The sequence below is a fragment of the Mirounga angustirostris genome, unplaced genomic scaffold, assembly GCF_029215605.1.
Source record: "Mirounga angustirostris isolate CCGP_5_RB_7025 unplaced genomic scaffold, mMirAng1.0.hap1 SCAF_6, whole genome shotgun sequence".
In the NCBI taxonomy this organism is placed as follows: domain Eukaryota; kingdom Metazoa; phylum Chordata; class Mammalia; order Carnivora; family Phocidae; genus Mirounga; species Mirounga angustirostris.
Genome location: NW_026991714.1, coordinates 98093280 through 98115696, shown reverse-complemented (window position 1 = coordinate 98115696; position 22417 = coordinate 98093280). Strand labels below are relative to the sequence as shown.

The 22417-nt window shown below is 40.9% G+C and overlaps 2 protein-coding genes and 1 long non-coding RNA gene across 5 annotated transcripts in view; 2 read left to right on the top strand and 1 right to left on the bottom strand.

The window, feature by feature from the left end:
* The first annotated feature begins 4155 nt into the window (after positions 1 to 4155).
* On the top strand, positions 4156 to 6677 carry ATOH7 (atonal bHLH transcription factor 7). The gene has a single exon (XM_045876218.2). The coding sequence runs from the start codon at positions 5496 to 5498 to the stop codon at positions 6063 to 6065; it is 570 nt and encodes a 189-aa protein (XP_045732174.2). The 5' UTR covers positions 4156 to 5495; the 3' UTR covers positions 6066 to 6677.
* An 8386-nt stretch (positions 6678 to 15063) lies between these two features.
* On the top strand, positions 15064 to 16603 carry LOC135364764 (uncharacterized). The gene is made up of 2 exons (XR_010412456.1): positions 15064 to 15423; positions 16521 to 16603. It is a non-coding gene; the product is annotated as an uncharacterized LOC135364764 (long non-coding RNA).
* A 1025-nt stretch (positions 16604 to 17628) lies between these two features.
* MYPN (myopalladin) overlaps positions 17629 to 22417 on the bottom strand; it is a 102816-nt gene continuing 98027 nt past the window's right edge. For all 3 annotated transcript variants that reach the window (XM_054508178.2, XM_064594707.1, XM_045877939.3), the window contains one exon: positions 17629 to 19095. In XM_054508178.2, the coding sequence (XP_054364153.1) occupies positions 18926 to 19095 (170 nt within the window). In that variant the 3' untranslated portion in view covers positions 17629 to 18925. The remainder of the gene's footprint in view (positions 19096 to 22417) is intronic.

Here is a 22417-nt window from a genome sequence, read left to right as displayed (position 1 = left end):
AGGGTCTTCGCTGGGAGGCAGGGATTTTGCTGTTGCCTGGAGAAAAGATTCCTTGTATCAGTCAGGGTTCAGCCAGGAAAACGGGGCCACTGTAAGGACTACGGAAGAAGGAGTGTATTCTAAGAATGAGAACTTACACAATAGGGGAAGGAGCTAAGAATGTAAGGGTCAGAAGGGGTTGCTGAAGCATCAGGGCATAGTCACTAAGCAGCCCTGGCTTGGGTGAGTGAGGAAGAGCTTGCAGGGGGGTCTGGGAGGCATGTACTTCCAGCGGCTGAAGTAAGACTGGGTTGGGGAGGTGCTGTCAGCAGAGCTGGCAGTCAGGAGGGAGGAGTAGATACACGATGAGAAAGTTCAAGAACAAACTGGAATCCACCTGCACCCCTGTGTCTGTGTTTCATGGCCTCTAACCTGCAAATGATGTTCAGAGCATGGTGGCTTCACTTCTGCTTCCCAAAGCTCATATAACTTCCTTTTGCCCACCTCAGATCCAGAACGACACAGGGAAAGGCATTCTGAAAAACACAGCTTCTGGTCCAAATTTACCATAGAACAGTGCAGCACATCCCTCGGATTGATTCCCTTTGTTCTGCTTCTAGACTCATGGAAAGAAACCGTAACTGATTTGTCTTCTCAAAAACCTCAGTACCAGGAAGGGAAGGCCCTGGATGGTGAATGCAAATATTCCAGTCACTGGAAAAACAGAGCATCCCCTGAAAATTAACGCTTTAAAATATGTGTCTATAACTATAAAACTGAACCTCAAACTATAGTGCAATCCCTAAATTTACTACCTAGTAAGGCCCTGAGCAGCAAAAGGGAAAGGGAACTCCTCTCAATTTACTCTTCTCTCCCTGTTCCTGCTCCCTATATGGAAGAGCAGGAAAATAAAGCAAAAATGAGCAGAAAGGAGGGGTAGTAATACATCTTGAACAATTGCCACAGGTCATTTTACTCACCCAAATAAGGACCTATACTGCATTTAATTGTATGTCAAACACAGATCTAAGTGCTTACAAAGAGTAACTATCTAATCTCATACCAAATCAATAAGATTGGTTCTATTATTTTTTTTTAAGATTTTATTTATTTGACAGAGAGAAACATAGCGAGAGAGGGAACACAAGCAGGGGGAGTGGGAGAAGCAGGCTCCCCGCTGAGCAGGGAGCCCGATGCAGGGCTCAATCCCAGGACCCTGGGATCATGACCTGAGCGGAAGGCAGACGCTTAACGACTGAGCCACCCAGGCGCCCCAAGATTGGTTCTATTATTAACAGATTAAGAAGTATAGAGAAGTTAAGTAAGTTGCCTAAGGTTGCACAGCTGGGATTCGCATCATGACTAACTGTAGCTTTATGTATAAAAGATTCAAACAGTGATTCATTAAGTTTTTCATTATCATTGTAAAATTTTCATTATCATTTGTAAAAACTACTCACAACATGTAGTATTAGCTGTCATTTAAAGAGTGACTTCCTTAGGGACCAGGCAGGGTCCTTTACAACTACAGTCTCATTTAATATTCTCTACTGCCCTGTAAGGTAGGTATTATGATTCCACTTTGCAGATGGAAAAATAGAAGTGATTTGTGCAAGAGCACAAAGCTAGCTGACAGGAGATACAGGACTCAAAACTGACTCCAAAGATGGTGCTTAACCCAGACGCTAAGAGGAGGCTAAGATCCACTATGGAGAAGAGTAAATGCAGAGTCCAAACCATGCAAGTCAGTCTGGCTCATGGTGACTGGAGAAACGAAATCAGGCTGTCAAGCCAGAATTCTCAAGCAGTGTGTGAAGTGATGGGGGTTGGAGAATCACCTGGGGCACTGTGGTGAGCCCATACTTTCTGGAGATAAGTGATCACTTCTGGGGCCTGGGACAGGAACTCCTGCATCCTTGTCATCTTTCCTCTAAAATAATATTGCTCCTATTTTTCTACTCCTACAGGTGTAAGCTCCTTCTACTTCTCCTTCTCCCCCCCATCTCCATCTGCCAGTTTTGATTTCTGGCCAACCCTGAAATATACAGTAACTGCCAGTTCACCTGGTAGGATCATACCCTCAGTACAGAAACACTGTGGGAGTTTCTGACACGCATGTTCTCCTGACTCAAATGGCTGTATTTTTTGGTAAGAAAGAATTAATTTTGCATTCAAAATGTGGAGCTAATGTGTGTGTTCTTTACAAGGTGAGGGAATGCAAATCATTCATATGGGTTATTCACTAGGAATGCACTCATTCTGTAGCATCTATCTCTCATTTACCTAATTTATTTTTCTAGCCATTCAGTTTGTGTCATGTATTACCCTTCATTGTCTAGGCACTGTGCTAGACATCAGGGTTATAAAATAAATAACACTGTCCTTTAAGCACAAAATTTCTAATTTTATTCCTGAAAACTTTACTAGTGACTTGTGTGACTTTGGGAAGTCACTGGTGGATCTCAGTTGCCCCACTGTAAACTGAGTGGCTTGTATTAAGTGATTTTATAATTCGAAAGTCTCTAAAATCAAAGGACACAGGAGATTTTAATATAGTCATTAAGTTGCTCAATACCTCTGAGCGTAGTGTTTAGTTTCTGTATCTCACCTTCTCCTCTATAAAATAAATGGGAGGTACTAGAGCAGGTTTGAAAAAGTGTATTCCAAGGAACTTTGTGAACAGGATTTTCTAGGAAAAAAGCATTCTGTGTTCAAAAACGTCTAGGAAATGCGAGAGTCAGTAGGTTTCTTTACCTTAGAACTTCTCAGAAACTTTACTATACCAATTTTGCTTCATGTCTATCCAAGCAGGAGACAGTAAATATGGTTCCCAAACTTACTTGACAATGAAATTCTTTTCCCCAATAGCCTCTTCGTAGTACTAATAAATTGTCCTTCAGAATGCATTTGGGAAATGTCTTACTGTACACACTGTATACTCCTAAGGCCCTTTATTATAGCAATGTTCTCTATCCTGGATCAATTTCATGTCATAGATATCTGCTAGTTTATGGGTTGTTGTTTTTTTTTTTTTTTAAGATTTTATTTATTTGACAGAGAGAGCACAAGCAGAGGGAGAGAGAGAGAGAAGCAGGCTCCCTGCTGAGTAAGGAGCCCAGTGTGGGACTCAATCCCAGGACCCTGGGATCATGACCCAGGCCGAAGGCAGCCGCTTAACTGACTGAGCCACCCAGGTGTCCCTGCTAGTTATGTTCTTATGTGCTGTGTGCATACTGCTATTTTTCCTTTTTCTCTCTCTTTTTTAAGATTTTATTTATTTATTTGACACAGAGAGAGCAGGAGAGCCCAAGCAGGGGAGAGAGGCAGAGGGAGAAGCAGGCTCACTGAGCAGGGAGCCCAACGCGGGCGGGGCCCAATCCCAGGACCCTGGGATCATGACCCGAGCCGAAGGCTGTCGCCCAACCAACTAAGCCACCCAGGCGCCCCTCCTTTTACTCTTTAAGTTGTGCTTTTGCTTCTCTTGGTGCACAGGCTATAATCTCTCCAAACATGAATATATGGCCTGTAAAATCATGCATCTTATTAGCACTTTGATCAGTAGTGCCCAGAACAAGTGCACAGTATGTTTTGTGAGGGAACATTCCAAAGAATATCACATAGAACGCTCGTTCCGGGAAAGGGATGAGATAAGTGAACATGAGAAAGAATAGGATTAATAGGGCAGATTTCCATAAAAATTCAAAAAGTATATTTGACATTTGATGATGAAATAACATAGTCTTTCCTGTCACAGGACTACCATTCCTGACCAAGACTATTAGGACTCAGAGTAACAGAGCTGAGTGGCTCCATGTAAAAGTCTGTGTTCAACATCTGTCATGCTGGAGACCATTAATGTTCAATTGTATCCTTATTGTCTTCATGTTACTCAACTTCATTTCACTGTCATTGTTTCAGCTGGGGATTAATCAACTATTTATGGGAAGACTGGACTTGGGAGTCAGTCTGAGGCAAAGGTGGGGGAAGAAAGTTACAGTAAAGACTCCTGCTTTGTGAGAGGTTGTTGAAAACTGAATTTAACAAAAATATCTGAGAATAATGCTGACACAATCCCATTTCAAAAGGAGAAAGAACATACTTGGTGTTCCTGAAGAATCCAGAAATGATCCTGGCTTGAATCTATTTGGATCTGCTTTCTTTGCCACTTTACTCTTCCTTAAGAACTAGAAAAAAGTTGTGATGAGAGAATCAAGTTAATGGGTTCTCTGTATAAATCAGATCATTATCAATAGTGGAAATCATGCTTCGTTATTGTTCCTGAGGACAGCTGATACAACTAAAACATCCACGGAGTATGAAATATTTATAGCTTTATGAGATGGGGATAAATCTTCCATTAGAAATTATTTTTAAAAATCTCACAAATTACTTAGATGTTTCCATTTTGCACATATATGTGCATTATGATTAGTTTTATTAGATTTAAATGTCAGATTAAATAATTATCATCTCAATATATGTCCCCAAAACATTTATGAGCCTCTTTCAGGGGAAATGGAGTATAAATTCTGAGTTAATTTGCCTAAGTATCCAAACTCATGCAATCCAACTATACAACTAGAATATTTTTTTGATATACCATTAATATCTTTTGATATGTTACAGTAAGTTATTCCGCAGAAAACAGCCAAATGATTTGCACAGTAAAATTCCAGGTCTGCAATATTAGGACCTACTAATTTGTCCCAACTTATTTAATAGCTAAAATAAAAACATCAATATACTAGATCGGCATTAACCAAAATTGTCATTCATCTTGACAAAGGTAAATCTTCTTAAACTTCTAATACATCTCATAATTCCAAGACCAACATGTTCACACAAATAATTTCTAATAATTGTAAAACCTTGGTTAAGTTTTTGATATGTAAGCTGCCCGTCGGTATGGGAAAGGATGGACCAAGCTCTTTCCCCGCCCCCCACCCTGTTATTCTTTTGGGGACAGCCAGGCCACTCCAGATGGTGTGTTACTGTTGGACATAGCTTTGGAGAAACTTCAACAGACGAAGGCTGTAATGTCAGGATTTTGCTGTGCGTCGTTCCCCTTCCCCCCGCCTGCAGTTCCCAGGGTAGGAAGGTGCTGAGATGGAAGCCGAGGGACGCCCGCCCACCTGCCACCACCTGTTCCCTCCCTCAGCCCTCTGCTATAAATTCTCCTCCTTCAAAGATTCATCCAGCACTCTCCGACAGCTACTGTGGAAAAAGCGCTCCTTCTCTGAGCATCTGAAAAGATCTCGTCTTCCTGAAAAAGAAGTCTCGGGCTTTCCCAGAGGACTTGAAAGACCCTGCCCAAACCAGCCACACCAAATTCTGCAGCAAGAAGGTTCCCTTCTCTTTTCCAACCTCACGTTGGGAAAATGACTCTCTCTTCAGCACCTCAGTTTCCCCTAAATTTGAGCAAGTGAAGAGACATCAGTCTGGTTATCCAGTAGGACGGAAGGCGGGGTCCCGTACTCCCCACTGTAAACTCTGATTCCACACGAGTTGCTTTGTGTATGACTTACTCGCTCAGAAGAGCCACACTGGGGAGCGGCTCGATAGACCGGCTCGCGCGCAGGTTCCTAAGCGGGCGAGCGAGCTCAGCGCCTCCCTCCTTCCGGCGGGGGATGAAGTCCTGCAAGCCCAGCAACCCGGAGGCGGGAGCGCGCGCCGCGCCCCCGTGCGCAGGCGGCGCCGAGTGCGCGGGTGCGTGCGCCGGGGCTGGACGGCTGGAGAGCGCGGCGCGCAGGCGCCTGGCGGCCAACGCGCGCGAGCGCCGTCGCATGCAGGGTCTCAACACGGCGTTCGACCGCCTGCGCCGGGTGGTGCCCCAGTGGGGCCAGGATAAAAAGCTGTCCAAGTATGAGACCCTGCAGATGGCCCTGAGCTACATCATGGCGCTGACCCGCATCCTGGCCGAGGCCGAGCGATTCGGCTCGGAGCGGGACTGGGTCAGTCTCCACTGTGAGCGCTTTGGCCGCGACCACTACCTTCCGTTTGCGGGCGCGAAGCTGCCGGGTGAGAGCGAGCCCTACGGCCAGAGGCTCTTCGCCTTCCAGCCGGAGCCCTTCCAGATGGCCAGTTAGGGCGCGCGGCCCTGCCGGGGGAGATGCCCAGTGATCGAGCTCGGAGCCGTAGCCCTCTCCCCAGTAGGTGGCCAAGGATGCAGTCTTAGAATAATGCAGCAGACTTTCAGGTTACTTTTATTCGCGTCCGCGGTCTTACGGACACGGTTTTATTGCCTTTCTCTTCCTCCTTATCAGTATTTTGTAGATTACATTAATGGATCTTGTGAATGGTTTTGATTGCTGTGAAAATAATGCCCCTTCCCCCCTTTTTGGGACGACTTTGAGGGAAAACAATCTTAAGAAAAAATAGGATTAGGCTATACTGCAGTTTTAGTCCTCAGAGAAATAATAACTTTCTTAAACTTTGTAAGTTTGACCTGTTCGGGTGAAGTTACAGTATCCATTACTTGTGTATGCTTAAAACAGCTACCTACCCGTCGTGTAAATGCATTTATGCTTAGTGCATTGTGTGTGTATGCATGAAGTAGTTATAGTTTTTTTTTGTTTGTTTGTTTGTTTTTGCTAGAGTACAGGGCGTGAGTGCTCTGTATTTTTAAATGTATACGTTATTAAAATATAGATTTTGTAATATATGAATAAAAATGTGGGTTTGTTCTTCATGCCAAGTGCCCTGCTAGTTTCCTGATGGCAATAAAGGCCTCTTTGGGAACGATGATTTGAGTGCTTCTCTGAGTGAAGATATGGAATGTTGAAATCTAATTGCACTGATTGGCAAATGTGCCCTTTCGTAATACTTCGTTTAAAAAAAAAAAAGACAAGCTGATGAGAATACAAATAATTAATTTGAAAGCTTTCTCTGTGAACTTGGAAATATAGATACATTTTTCATGTTTTTTTAAAGGTTAAAGTAGTTGAAATAACATTTAGCTTTTAAGTAGCTAGATATACAATTCCTCAATATTTTATTTAAGCCCCAATTACTACTAATTCCTTACAAGTACCCAAATATATATATTTGTTCCTATATAGGAATATATATATGTTAATATATATATAAATGTAACTAGCACTTAGAACTTAAAAAATGTTGCTTTTGTAAGTGATTTCCTTTTAATCAGTACAAGCTAGCAAAAAGGGCATCACCATCATCAAGACTAATCAAGATTAGAGCAAAATAGTATGCATGGTATTGGTTTGAATTATTTTTATAAATTTGCTTAACCATTGGATGAATAAACCAAACCCTTAATGTAAAGAGTGACTTGGTGGTCAACAGCTCTGCGTGCATTATTAGAAACAGTAATTAGAAATAATAACTAGAAAAAACAAGACTCTAAGTTATGTGGCATTTTTGGCATCTGGCATTTTTCACAAGTCAACAGAAACAATAGTGACATTCCCCAAACTTACGGATTCCAACGCCTAACATCAGAGGCAGCCACCTATTGGCAATTTATATTTATTTCTATAGAAAGTCTCTGTAGAAATTTTACTTTCTTAGTTATCCCTAATTATCAAAATCCATTTGGTTTGTAAGGAATGAATCTTCCCCAGGGCATAAACTTAAACTTACAAAATCGCAAGTGTATCTCTAGAACTCTTTGAGAAACCAATGCTGAATTTCCCTTTCCTTTAATATCCGTTAATAAGAAACTGAGGAGGGCTCAGGGCTTTGCTTCCTCACTGCAGATTAGAGGGTAAAATGTTTAGGCTCTTAGAAGACACTATAGTTTACACTACACAGCTCTAGAAGAGACGATGCCAGGTTCTCTTTCTGGCCACACTCCACACTGCAGTGTGTACTTGAACTAACGGCAAGGCTCTGGGCATCTGCCTCTCTTACTGTTTGGGCACAATAGTTAATTGTTTAGACTCATAAAGCTTCATTAATAATCCCAGTAAATTTGTAGAGTTTGAGAATGAATAAAATCAGTACTAAAAATGTATTAATTAGGACAGTTCTCAAAAATGTATTAAGATGAGTCCTTTTCCCAGTAGGGTTCATATCCCACTCTCTAGACTGTAAATACCTTGTAAAAGAGAACTGTGCTTTTCGTTTTATCTCTATGGCTTTTAGTATAGAGGGATAGATAGAATAAACTCTCAATAAATATTTCTTTTTTGATTAAAGGTAGTTTCTTAATGAAATCGAACAATTTAATTAAAAAGATAGGATCCTAATCCTGTGTCTCTTCTTCCCCATCCCAATTCTCCAAAAAGAACGGGAATCTGTCCTTTAAATATTTTGCCTATAGCTGCCTGTTCTGTGTTTTTAAAATCTCTGGAAGCAATTTAGCTCTTACCAAATCCCTAAGCTATCCACCCCACTTGATGTACTATCTTTTCCTGGAAAACATTTGAGGGAAAAGTAAATGGGTTTCAGTGATCAAATCCAGTCTTTGATAGGGGCACCTGGGTGGCTCAGTCATTAAGTGTCTGCCTTCGGCTCAGGTCATGATCTCAGGGTCCTGGGATCAAGCCCAGCATCGGGCTCCCTGCTCAGCGGGGAGCCTGCTTCTCCCTCTCCCACTCCCCCTGCTTGTGTTCCCTCTCTCGCTGTGTCTCTCTCTGTCAGATAAATAAATAAAATCTTGGGGAGCCTGGGTGTCTCAGTCGTTAAGCGTCTGCCTTCAGCTCAGGTCATGATCCCAGGGTCCTGGGATTGAGCCCCGCATCGGGCTCCCTGCTCAGTGGGAGGCCTGCTCCTCCCTCTCCCACTCCCCCTGCTTGTGTTCCCTCTCTCGCTGTGTCTCTCTCTGTCAAATAAATAAAATCTTTAAAAAAAATAAATAAATAAAATCTTACAAAAAAAATCCAGTCTGTGATAAAACTCCAAAAACTGTACATTGGGAAATCCATTATGTTTTATGGAGTAAGAGCTTGGATAGCATAAGTGCAAAATCTTTTTGAAGTTAAGATTCATGTATTATTATACATATACCAAAACACTTAAGAGTTGCTACAGTACTCTATACTGTCCACATTTGAAAAATCTGTGTCCTTTCTAGTTTGACAGCAGGGCATATTGAAATTCAAAAATATTCTTTTACCTGGGTTCCCTTTTTAAAAAAATCAACAGGGGTGCCTGGGTGGCTCAGTTATTTGGGCGTCTGCCTTCGGCTCAGGTCATGATCCCAGAGTCCTGGGATCGAGGCCCGCGTTGGGCTCCCTGCTCAGCAGGGAGCCTGCTTCTCCTGCTTCCCCTGCTTGTGTTCTCTCTCTCAAATAAATAAATAAAATCTTAAAAAAAATCAACAAATATTATCAAGCACCTACCCACACCCAGGCTTGCGTAACACCACCCTTGTCCTTGGGTATGCAGCCAAGAAGAACACACATGTACTAATCAATAAGCAGTCCTAAACAAAGCAGAGCTGAATGCTTCAACAGTGTAGTACCAGTAACCTATGACATAAGAACTCTTAAGAGGGGACATTAAATGATAAAAGAAGACTCCCCTGGGCAGGTTTTCAGTTTGACTAGTTATTGTATCTGAGCTCTTCCTAGGTGCTAGCTGGGTCAGAAGTCTTGAAGAACCATATACAAATGAACAGGGCTATCAAGATGCGAAAGACCATCCAAGCCAGTGGTTCTCAACCCTGTCTGCTCATTAGAATCACTAGGATCATTAGGAGTCTTGAAAAAAAATACCAAGTCTGGAGCCCCCAGCTCAAGAATTGATTTAACTGCTCCAAGATGAGGCTTGGACATAGTTTAAAAATTTCCCCAGGTGATTCTAATAGGATGTCAGTGTTAAAAACCACTTAACTGAACAGTATGTACTATAACACCAATAACCTCATTACAAAAAAGTGATTATATTGACTTCCAGCTTCTGGTATTTGCAGATGTTAAGAGGATTGGGCTATCTTTTTTAACATCCAATACAGCCAGTTTCTTAGTTAATGAGGTGGCCTTTATATTAATGAAGGTCTAAAATTTCTGTTAGATGTGAACCAGATAGAATATATTTGTGTTGTGGTTAATAAAACTGTAGGATTCAACAATTGAGGCTCAGTTCCTTAAATTTTGCCAACTTATAGTAAAAACATAGTGCTGTTTTTGGACTGAATTTGGCTCACCTCTGCTCTCTGCTTTTTGCTACCTATGGGTGAAAACAATTTCAAAGTGCGTATAAAACCATAAATATATGACCTGTCTTCATACATGGATATAACCCATTCCGCTCTCTGGTCATGAATACAAGTGGGTACAAGCTCTAACAATTGTTTTATTAAAGTAACATAGGTCTTTAAGATTGCTATTTTAAACTGGCAGTGTATCCAAAAAATACCTGAGCTGAAAGAAAACCACTGAAAACAAGAATTTACCTATCTCACATATATAGTCTGGAACCAAGATACAAAGCAAAACAAACCCAACAATTAATTGAGAATAAATAAAATTTTATTTAATGAATAAAGAAACAGTCCATCACATCCTCTAAATGGCTTTTTAAAATATCCAGGTTGAATTAAATACTGGTTCTTAATTCTTATTTTTCTTCTTCTAATTGCAAAGTTTCCAAACAAAACACAACCCCCAACAAATCCTTAAGAAAGCACGACTAGGAAACAGTAACAATGTCATGGAGATACCTGGTCTATGGGAATACAGTACCACATACCTTTTGAAGAAAGACACAGTTTATGCTCACAAACATTTGGGCTTAAGCGATCACTTGTTTTCAGTTCCACAGAATATCTAACATGCATGATGCAGAAGAACAGGAATAAAAGCCAAGATCCATTAATTGCTTTTTAGTAATGGAAGCAAAACATACAGTTTATATAATTCACACATTTTAAAATGGCTGCTATAATGTTTTTTCCATTAGGATTTCAATAACCAAAAAAGTACTTTAGAAAATAAGTTGACTCAAGCTTCCTAAGATGGAAGCATACCATGTTTGTAAGAAGCATCTCTTGATTCTGATTGAATTATGTTAGCTATGGGTGCTCCATGCCTCAGCTGAAGTGTGTGTGTGTGTTTGTGTGCATGTGTGTCCATGCCTGTGGGCATATGTACATCCTTTGTCAGTCCTCATGGCTGAAATGAATCATTGGGGGGTTAAATTCAGACTTGATGTAGCCAAGAATGCAAAAACAGTGGCCAAAGGCTATGCTCATTTTTGTGGGTCCATATCTATCTGTTATTGTAAAGTTGATTCATTTCAACATAAGGCCATTGACATGCTAGCATGGAACAAAAGTTTTTTCACTGGGTACAATGAAGTTGTCCTGAACTGCTTAAGCCAGAAATGAATACAGGAACTCCTTTGCTCTTTCTTCGTGGATTGCAGAGTCATTATTTCCACTAGCTTCAATCATGGACACAGGAGTCAGAATTCCTGTAGGCTATTCTACCTACGCCAAAATAAATTTTCCTGGAATCTGCCACAGAAAGCGCATAGAATATTTCTTGAATTCATTTGATTTTTCTCTAGATTCTTCTTTTAACTGCATACCATCTTAGAAGAAGATTCCACCATTTTGTACTACTCCTCTAAAGAAAAACAAAATGTTCAAAGAAATGTGAACATTTAAAGCAAATTTAACTACTTACTTCGGAGAAAAATATTTTAAATGTTTCCTTTGGAATAAAAAAACTGCTATTACTTTTTTTAGGGTCTCCAAAGTAAATTCTTCATAAATGTTTATTTATCCTAGCCTCCATCCTGGAAAAGTTTCAATCAAGTATTTTGTTTATTTTACAGATAAAGAAACAAGAGACCTCAGAGTTATAGAAAAATCAGAGAATGTGTCTGAAATTCATCTGAATTATTAAAATCCCCCTTGAATTCCTAGGAATTCACCTAAGAATGCCTAGAAATAAGGAGCTTTCCTAATGCTATTAAATATTTTACAGATTTTAAAAATCTCAACAGAAAGGTAACAAAGGGAAAAGGGTAGGTTTAAGAAACTTAATGCTAAAGGGGTGCCTGGGTGGCTCAGTCATTAAGTGTCTGCCTTCGGCTCAGGTCATGATCCCAGGGTCCTGGGATTGAGCCCCGCATCGGGCTCCCTGCTCCATGGGGAGCCTGCTTCTCCCTCTCCCACGGCTTGTGTTCCCTCTCGCTGTGTCTCTCTCTGTCAAATAAATAAATAAAATCTTAAAAAAACCAAACAAACTTAATGCTAAAGATTGGAAAAGTAAGTGAAAATCAGAAAAGAAGATAAGGTGTCTCTGAAATAAAAATACTGAAAAAGTAAAATTTAATTTACACATGTGCATTGAGACAATGCAGTTGCATGCAAATGATTTCATTTGAATTATTTTAGGGTTTTAACTCTCCTTAAACACAGTAAAACCATTTATACTCTGTACACATGCACATTTAGTAATCTTTTGGTAGTGACTGCTATAGTCAATACTAGCATATAATTCACTGAATTCTCGCGCTACTAATTGTGGGAAAATTACAAGAATCTGCTAGTTTGCAGATAACTCACTGAATCTGTGAAAAACATCAGGATCTCTGGAGTTTTGGAACATTGTACAATTCAGTCTTACCATACTATATGAGAATAACTTATGTTTCTTACGGGTATTAAAACAGCTTTTTTCTTTTTTTTAAGACTTTATTTTTAAGTAATCTCTATACCCAACGTGGGGCTCAAACTCACAACCCCGAGATCAAGAGTTGCATGCTCCACCAACTGAGCCAGCCAGGTGCCCCAAAACACCTCTTTATTGTATCTCCATTAATTTCCAATCTAAACTGGTCAAGCCTCTCTACCCCTATCTTTCCCATCTTTAAGTTGCATTTTTAAATGTGTCTCTGTTTTCAGTAAGGAGGCAGAATGAATTTTTTTTTAAAGATTTTATTTATTTATTTGAGAGTGAGAGAGAGAGAGAATGAGAGAGAATACGAGAGGGGGTAGGGTCAGAGGGAGAAGCAGACTCCCTGCTGAGCAAGGAGCCCGATGCGGGACTCCATCCCAGGACCCTGGGATCATGACCTGGGCCGAAGGCAGACGCTTAATGACTGAGCCACCCAGGCGTCCCCAGAATGAATTTTTATCTTAGAGAGTTAAAGAACATTTTATAAGAAGTGTACTGGATTTGCTGGATATTTTAGGAAGATTAAAACCTAGTTATCTTTCTGTTGTTCTGTTGATATTTAACCAGATTATAATTCATGTTGTAATTTATACAATTTGAATAATTTTTAAAAATCACTTCCAAGTGTCAAATATATTTGTACATTAAAAAATTGGTTGGATCTTCATCAAAAAGTTTAAACCTGGAAACGAGAACTGTTTTCTTCATTTTAAAGAAAAATATACATTTATTTCAGCATTGAAATATTTATTGTCAAATAGTGTTGGAATCTTTTAATTTCTATTCCTAGGGAGACATTTTCTATTCACTCATATGTTAAAATCTTCTAGTAAATTAGTATTTATATGCCTCTACAGTACACCATTCTCTTTATGCTTTCAGCATTTTTGGCACAATTCTCAGAGGATTGAAAAGTGTGTTCTTTCTCTATTTCTTGCAATTTCAAGGCTATTGCTTTTTGGAGTTTGAGGTGGCCATTATTTACAGATTAACAAAAGGTAGCCTGTTTATCATTCTATAATTCCAAGTATGCTAACTAATATAATTAGAAATAAGAGGCAAACATATTTTCAAAAAATATGCATTTTTTTGCACTACAAAGATTTTTAAAAACATGGTATTAGCAACTATTTTTAGCATACTGATGACCACTGCATTGTCAAAGTTGAAGATGCTTGGCATTCTTCAAGCAGTGTTTCAGTAATTAACTTTCTGAAATATTGATCCACATAAAACAAGAAAAGGCAATTAGTGATGAAAAGGACTTCAACAAGCTTATTGTAATCTAAGTAACTGTTCATCTTACTGGTAAAGCACATTGATTTTCTACTCAACCATCAGCAGAAATGCTTTGAGGCCAGGTTACCCAAGGACCCTGGAAGGGACCTTGAATAAAGGTCATTATTAGGAACTTTGCCTTTGAGTTTACAACCAATTCATAAATAGCCCAGATATAAACAGACTCAGGCCAGGATCTCAGCTTGGAAGGTACTTTGGGAGTTTGTGGGGAGGAAGAAGACAGAAGGAGGCTGTGATCAACAAGAATTTGGGTGTCTGACCCAGTTAGTTTTCTAGACCTCTCCTCCCAAGCTGATTTTTTTTTTTTTTTTTACTTTGTCAACAATTCTGTCAATTAGAAGTTGATGGGAGTAAGAAGGCAACTGCTTTAAAAAAAATGCAGCCCCTCTGTGAAGTTAAAAGACTCCAGGCATTCAGACTTCATTCAGTTGGACTGCTTTCTTCTGACCATCGGGCCCAGATGCCTGGAACTGGAGTTAGGTCATTTTGGAGCATGAAGCATGCTGACAGGCTGAGATGGGACGGGTTACCACAGAGGGGGATTATAGAACATGGAGCACAAGGTATCTGGGGAGGAAAACACAGAATGGGGGATAGATGCAAAGGACCGTAGACACGCTTTAGCTTTGACACATCATAGATACAAAAAAGGAGGAAGTCCTCTTATTGGCTGCTTTGCCTGGATCCTGTTCTTGGGACCATAACCCAATCAGGTGTAATGGATATTGTAACTCAGTCAATTAGTAAAGTACAATTACAACAAGTAGACCCAATTAAATGGGCTTTACTGAGTTCACTTAGGAAATCTAGCTTTGTGTGTTGTATGTGTAAGGAAATATATTTGGAGTTTTAAACAACCAATTTATAAGTGAACATCTGGAAAGCAACCCATTTGTCATTTGAGGATTATCCAAATTAATCTGTCCCTATAAAAGTCAGCTTTTGACTCCTCTGGGAATTATTCCCCATGGTATGTTTCCTTCAGAGTTCTGGCTCTATCTATGGCTAGTCTCTCAACTATGTGATTTCTCATTGGATGCTTACAAAAGTTAAGTTAGGAATAAAAAGAGAAAGATGCATTGAAACCAGTTCCACTATTTGGCAATTCTGATTAAAACCTTCCTTTAGCGAAGGGTGCTATGTTTCAAAAAGGCAATTTCATTTAAATGGTGCATTTCCTTTCTCCATTTTCCCCTTTGATCCCCATTTCCATGACTAATCAAATTATGAAAAGCCCTTCAAGTTGTTTGGAGAGAAGAGTGCTTATGGGACCTGTATGGCTTTTAGAAACAAAGGGTCAGACAAATTGCATCAACTTCCCCTCTTTCCCTGGTCCATTTTTGCAGGTTTTTGAGCTTCCTCTGGGGGCTTCATGAATGCTACATGTCTAGTGAGTGTTGCACAAAATAGTAGGGTCTAATAAGGCCAAAGCGTGTGTTTATTTCTACTTTCTAGGCATGCACTGCATGTACCACAAGGCGGGGGAGTATATTCTTCACCAAGTGCCAAAACTACAGCTTTATGCCATCTGCATCCCTTTGGACCTTTATGGGTAAGTTCTGAAATTATTCTTCTTAATATCAGCTGCTCTTTGGAATCACTCGGGAAGCTTTAAAAAATACTGCTGCTTATGCCACAATTCCGGAGCTTATGACTTAACTGATTTGGGGTTGTGGCCTGGGTATCAAGATTTTTAAAAGCTCTTTAGGAGATTCTGATATGCAGCCCAGGTTAAGAACTACTGCTCTAGACTCAATTCACTTTATATAGAAACATATCGACTTACATAGACATTTAAAGTTCTTTTTAGGTCAATGACTATTTATTGAATGCCTGCTCTGTATAAGGTACATGACAAACTTTTGACACAGTCCATACCAACAGTAGCTAAAACCTAGTGTGGGCAAGACTGGCTAGTGCAAGAGGAGGGGACAGGCAGGTGTACAGAGGCTATGTTTTATATAAAATACTATACAAGGTCATCTTTTTTTTCTTCCAGATTCAAGAAACTTGCCGTAAGTTTTCAAAGAAAGTAGAATTGTATTTGGGTGGGGTCTGGGGGATCAGAAAATAGTTCGCAGAGGCAGAGGCATTTCAGATGGGCTTTAAGGAACAGATAAGATTGCCATAGGTGGAGGTTGGGGAGAGAGCCTTCCAAGCAGAGGCAGCAGAAAAGCATGTAGCTGGAACCAGGGGCCTGTGTTAGGTTTGTTGCCGTATTGGGTGTGTTTTCTGAGGAATGGGTTGAAAAGCTTTGGCATCACATTGGAGTGAGCCTTGACTACCACAGAGCAGAAGAGTGGGTACCTGATTTGGCTCTGGGGAGCCACTGGGGGTTTGAAATTGGGGAATAGTAGACATGGAGCAGTACTTCAGGAAGAAAGAGCTGACACTGAGATCTGGGCTGGATTTGGGTGGGAGAAATGGCAGGAACAGAGGCAGAAAGGCCACTTAGAAGTCCTTTATTATGGTTGAAGTCAGAAATATTGAGGGGAATTAATAAAGTAATGCAAGTCTGAACTGGAGAACTGCAGGGGGATGGAAAGGAAGGGCTGAATGTAAAAGAAATAATAAAATTAATGGGATCTGTTGATTGATTGGCTAGAGGAAGCAAAAAATGACTTGGATGCTTTTTATTTGGATTGCTAGGAATGTGATGGTGCCATTAATAGAAATCATTAAGCAAGGCTGAAGAATGGTTTATGAAAGGGAAGATGATGAATCTGATTTTGGACATGTTGAGTCCAAACATATCCAGCAGAACCAAAATTTCTTACGTAAGTATCCCTCATTATAACTGATTTCTAATGGAATTCTTAAAGCAGGGCACTGATTCGTTCCACAGTGGAGGATTCTGCCTCCTAGGAAGCATATGACACTGTCTGGAGACGTTTTGGGTGGCCACAACCTGGGGATGGGCCACTAATAGTCCTGGCATCTAGTTAGAGGCCAGTGATGCTACCAAACATCCTACACTGCACAGGACAGTCCCCTGCAATGAAGAATTATCCACCCCAAAATGCCAACGATGCTGAGGTTCAGAAAGCCTGCATTGACATAACCCAGTATTTTTAGGTTTCTTATATTTTAAGTTAGACAGCGCCACCCAGTGGTCAAATATAATATTTATCCTAACTCTCCGGTGAACACTAAGCAACAGATTAAAAAGTATCCAGAAAGCTAAGACATATAGAGGTGAAAAATATCCTTCCATGGGAGGACTATTTAGGGTTTACAGAAATAGATGTGATGGGTAGGTCAGGTGAACGACCAAGAAGGAACAATCCTGGAGTTAGAAAATTCTCTTTGGCTAGAAGAGATTTCATAATAGAAGCCACCATGGCAACAGAACATTTTAGAGGACGCATCGTGCATGAAACGTATACTATTTCATTACAGTTGCCTGTATTTTTGGTATTGTTCCCGAATACATGAAAAAAGGAAACCAAATCAAATAATTTCACTGCATAACTGACTGAAACCTTCATTTCTTAATGATGTAACCTACGGCATTTTGTTTCATTAAGAAATAAAGATTGAAAATATTAAGATGATTTTGGAGTCATAAAAACTTAGGATGAAAAGTACGAGAAACTTCTATTTGATAAAGAATAGATTCCCCCCACCCCCAAAGCAGCACTCTTTATGCCTTACATCTTACCTCCCCTACTAGATTGTAAGCTCCCTGAGGTCAGGGACTGTGTCTTATTCATAAGTCTCTAGCATAGCATCTTATACAGAGTAGACACACAAATGATTTTTTTTTTTTGAGTGAATGAATTTATTTTTGTACTGGAAATCCTTGCCTTGAAGTGAAGAAAATTTCAAGCCTTTCTAAACAACAACTATTTGTTCACTGGAGTAAGATGCCAGTTGAGGGTGCCTGGCTCAGAGAACACCAGACACCTGGGGAATTGGTAACAGACACCTCCAATTCATTTCACAGGTGAGTCTGGAGCAAGCTGTGCTGTGATGACCATTCCCAAGGCAATTTTTGGAGTGCTGTGTGAATTGCAGATTTCCCTATCTAATGTAAGATTCATTCATCCAACAAATATCTATTGAATGTCTATGTGGTGCTAAGCACTCTTCTAGGCGCTGGGGATAATCGCAGTCAACTTACGTCTAGAAATTGCTTAAGTTAAGAGGCAGGTTTTGAATAGGTGGGTTAGAACAAAGATGCACATTCCCCTTTCCTCCTACTTTCCTGGTTAGCATGATGTTTTCTATATAGAAAATGCAAATTAATTATCTGAAAAACAAGACGTCTCCTTCCACACCCACTGCTCTTCTAGGGCAAGTGAAAACAACACTCGCCCATCACTTCCTCTCCTTGTTTGCATCTCTTCCTCCCTCACTGCCTCATACAGTTCCAGACTTTTGGGGAGTGGGGAGGGGCAGATGATGACGACTCTTGCATATTTTGCAAGTGGCAATTGAAGCTAGTAGTTTTAAAAGTGACCCCACAGAAGATTTCTTTTTGGTTGGTTTACTAACAGCCTTTTAGTTCTAGAATTTCGGGATGTATAAAGTCAGAAAGAAAAACCACTCACCATGATATCCAAAAGAAAATGGTGCAGACAGGTTAATGGGGACTTGTTTGGCTATAGAACTAGTGCACTGTGCAATATTGAGTGTTTCTCCTTTGCATTGTTTGGTGAGTTAGTGATACCTAAGGTCACTACTGTCTAACTCCTTTCAGCCCAAGCATATGGCCCCTCATTGCTCCTAGTAGGGCCTAAATATCCCTAACATAGCAGGGGGCAGGGATCATGCTAGCTTTTTCCCAAAGCAGTGGATGACTTCATGACATCTTTGGTTCATCTGTATCGTCTTCTCACATTTTTGTTGGAATCTTTAAAAGGCACAGCCCTACACCTTTCCCCCAGCTGAGACTGCAAGAGTCCCCAGCTGACTTATTTAAAGCACTTCTTGCCACGGGTCCAGCAGCATGGGAACTTACTCAAATCCAGTTGCTTGGAAACCACTATGTCTGGCTTGTCCTCCTTCCCCTCCACAGTCTGCCCCCTTACACAGCAGGCACCCAGACATTCCTAAAGTTCATCACTCTCCACTACACTCCGAGAAGAGCATGAATACACCATTGTGCTTTCCATGGAGGAAAAGGCAGAGAAAATGTCAAGTCCTTTACTGGTGAGAGATCCGTAGCGACTGCCACTGGGCCGGATGGACATGGGCGGTGGGATCTGCTGGTGCCACTGAGCTGGAAAATGGACCAAATAACATGTTACAATCAAAGGAATGCAGTCAAGTGGGTATAAGGCAGGGGTATATTCTGTCCTCATTCAAACACTTTCTGTGAAATATATCTGGGTCTGAAATGCGTCATTTGCAAAAGAACAATGAAATCTCTCCTCTCCTGCCAGGAATAGGCAAACTGGGCTGGCGAGTTCTTATGCTCCTAATTCCAAAACCCACGATCTGGGACTATAAGAGTAGCTGTAGTGGGATGCCTGGGTGGCTCAGTCGGTTAAGCCTCTGCCTTTGGCTCAGGTCATGATCCCAGGGTCCTGGGATTGAGTCCCGCATCGGGCTCCCTGCTCGGCGGGGAGTCTGCTTCTCCCTCTGCCCACTGCTTCCCCTGTTGTGCTCTCTCTCTCACTCACTCTCAAATAAATAAAAAATCTTAAAATAAAAAAAAGAGTAGCTGTATAGGGTGATTTGTCAAAATATCTCCTCTTATGTTCCCTCTCACTGACCTAGCATGGAGTCTCCCAGTGGCAGTGTAGAAAGAGCTGCAGGCTCTCAAGGGCAGGTACACCTCAGAAGGTAGAGACAAGAAACCTGAGGTAATGGAAGCCAAAAGATGGGTCCAGAAGTACCTATTTCACACCCTACTCACTAATCAGCCACTACCTACACACCACCCTAATCAGGTTCTAATGCGTTGTAGCAAGAAGACTGAAACATAACTTATGTGCAATGAACCATGGTTCAGGGACAAAAGAGAATGTATTAGAATTTCCATGTTCAGCAAGCACTGTCTAAAGGAGACCTTGTTTTTAGCAGAGATGATCCTTAGACTTGAACATGCCTGAATGAAATATCCAACCAAACTGCTTTGTCTTGCTGTTGTGTCTGATTCAGAAATTACCAAGCAGTCTTCTGATTAGGTTTCTAGGGACTTGGTATGGAGAAAGGGGAGCACCAGTTGGGGAACATGGATGCTCTGGATCCTAGAAAGCTATGGACCTATTTAGCATTCTCATTTACAAACTGGACCTTTGTTGATTTCATTATTTTGAATCAGTTTTTTTAGTCTAAATACCTCTGAATGAATTGATAAAATCAAGTTTTGAAAGCTACAAAAGTGAGGACAAAACTTATAATGATTCCACTGAAGAGCAGGCACTCAGTGAGGCCACTGAATAGTCAAGTCTCTGCTCCAGACCCCTTAACCAGACTACTGTAATTGCTTCTATCAGAAGCCCTACTTTGGGGCGCCTGGGTGGCTCAGTCGGTTAAGCGACTGCCTTCGGCTCAGGTCGTGATCCTGGAGTCCTGGGATTGAGTCCCGCATCGGGCTCCCTGCTCGGCAGGGAGTCTGCTTCTCCCTCTGACCCTCCTCCCTCTCATGCTCTCTGTCTTTCATTCTCTCTCTCGCAAATAAATAAAATCTTAAAAAAAAAAAAAAAGAAGAAGAAGCCCTACTTTGGATGAGAGAGGGGAGCCCATCTGCTGTCCCGGTTCCTTGGACAGGCAGGAAATGGTAGTGGTGGTGGTGGTGAGGGGGTAGGGGATTGATTTTAGCCCAAGTCCTCCATTCCCTCCTCCACTCCCAGTCCCAGTCGAGGAAACAGCACCCCCTATTGTTGGTGCTGCTCAATCAAGACAGGAGCCTGGGAGAGGTGAGCCCGGAAAACTGAACTGGGAAGTGGAGAGCAGGATTGGGACAAGACTTACCAGTTTCGGGGCTTGTTGGTACTGAGTTTCTTAGCTGGAGAACTATTTCCCTCTGACATGGGAAAGTGGATGAAATGAACAGGGGACTTAGACTAGGTTAAATATATCGATGGCCTCTCTCTCCCCACTCCCTCACCAGGGAAAAGTACATTAGAGTCAGCGTCCCTCACAGTTGAATTTCTTTTCAAGTCCAAGGATAAAGGAAAATAATCAGAAACCTATGTATTTCCTCCAAATATTAGACCTAGGGAAAAATGGAAGGCCAAGGCCCCTCCTGTATGGTATACCTAGGGGTATATCTAGTATGCACCTATGAATAGCAGGGACCTCAGGTTCTAGACACAGTGACTCTTAGTTGTTATTCTGGTTAATCATGTTGAACCAGTAATGAGTAAGAAATTTATTAATTATTAAATTATTTTTTAAAAAATTTTTTAAAGAAGAGGAAAAAAAAAGAATCACCCTTTTGGATTAAGGAATATATCTCCAAAAATACCAGTTAATGTAAAAAGTATAGAGGAGAGGAGCAGGATACATTACATTACATTAATAAAGATTGACTTGTTAAATTCTTTTTTTTTAAGATTTTATTTATTTATTTATTTATTTGACAGAGAGGGAGACAGCGAGAGAGGGAACACAAGCAGGGGGAGTGGGGGAGGGAGAAGCAGGCTTCCCTGCAGAACCAGGAGCCCGACGCAGGGCTTGATCCCAGGGTCCTGACCTGATCATGACCTGAGCCGAAGGCAGACGTTTAATGACTGAGCCACCCAGGCACCCCTAACTTGTTAAATTCTTTTGAAAATTAGAAATACGGCTCAAAGGAATGATACAAAAACCTATTTGCATCCTGGCTATAGATACTTAACCTCCCTGAGTCTCAGTTTCTTCAGCATTTAGATGAGGGTGACAACAATTACAGTAATTGTTTGGGGGGGGTCTAAGGGTACCATTTTGTAAATTACAAGTCATTATACAAACATCATTTGATATTAGGACAGCTCTCTATTATTAGTCTGGTTGTGGGATTGGCACAATAAATATTTGTGAAATGAATTAACAGATGAATGGGGGCAGGAAAATTCTGCTGGGTGGAGGTATGTCTGGGGGGAATGACAGGCAGTGAGGAGGGAATTCCAGTGGGTGGCCCATGGTATTAAGGAGACAGCATGAGATGTTGGATGATCAGAAGCATAAACACAGTTAAACTCTGAAAGAGCTGTAATTCCTAACATTATAGGACATTTTTTTTTAAAAGATTTTATTTATTTGCGAGACAGAGAATGAGAGACAGAGAGCATGAGAGGGAGGAGGGTCAGAGGGAGAAGCAGACTCCCTGCTGAGCAGGGAACCCGATATGGGACTCGATCCCGGCATTCCAGGATCATGACCTGAGCCGAAGGCAGTCGCTCAACCAACTGAGCCACCCAGGCGCCCATATAGGACATTTTTTTGAAGAAGCTTAAGCTCATAGTAAAATGCAGAAGTATACAAAAGCCCTGAGGTGACTAGGATGAAATGATTTTTAAAATCCATCGCTTAAGCACTAAAATATAATCCAACCAATTCAGTTATGGAAACACACTACACCTATCCTTAAAAAAATTGTTTTCAGCTACCTA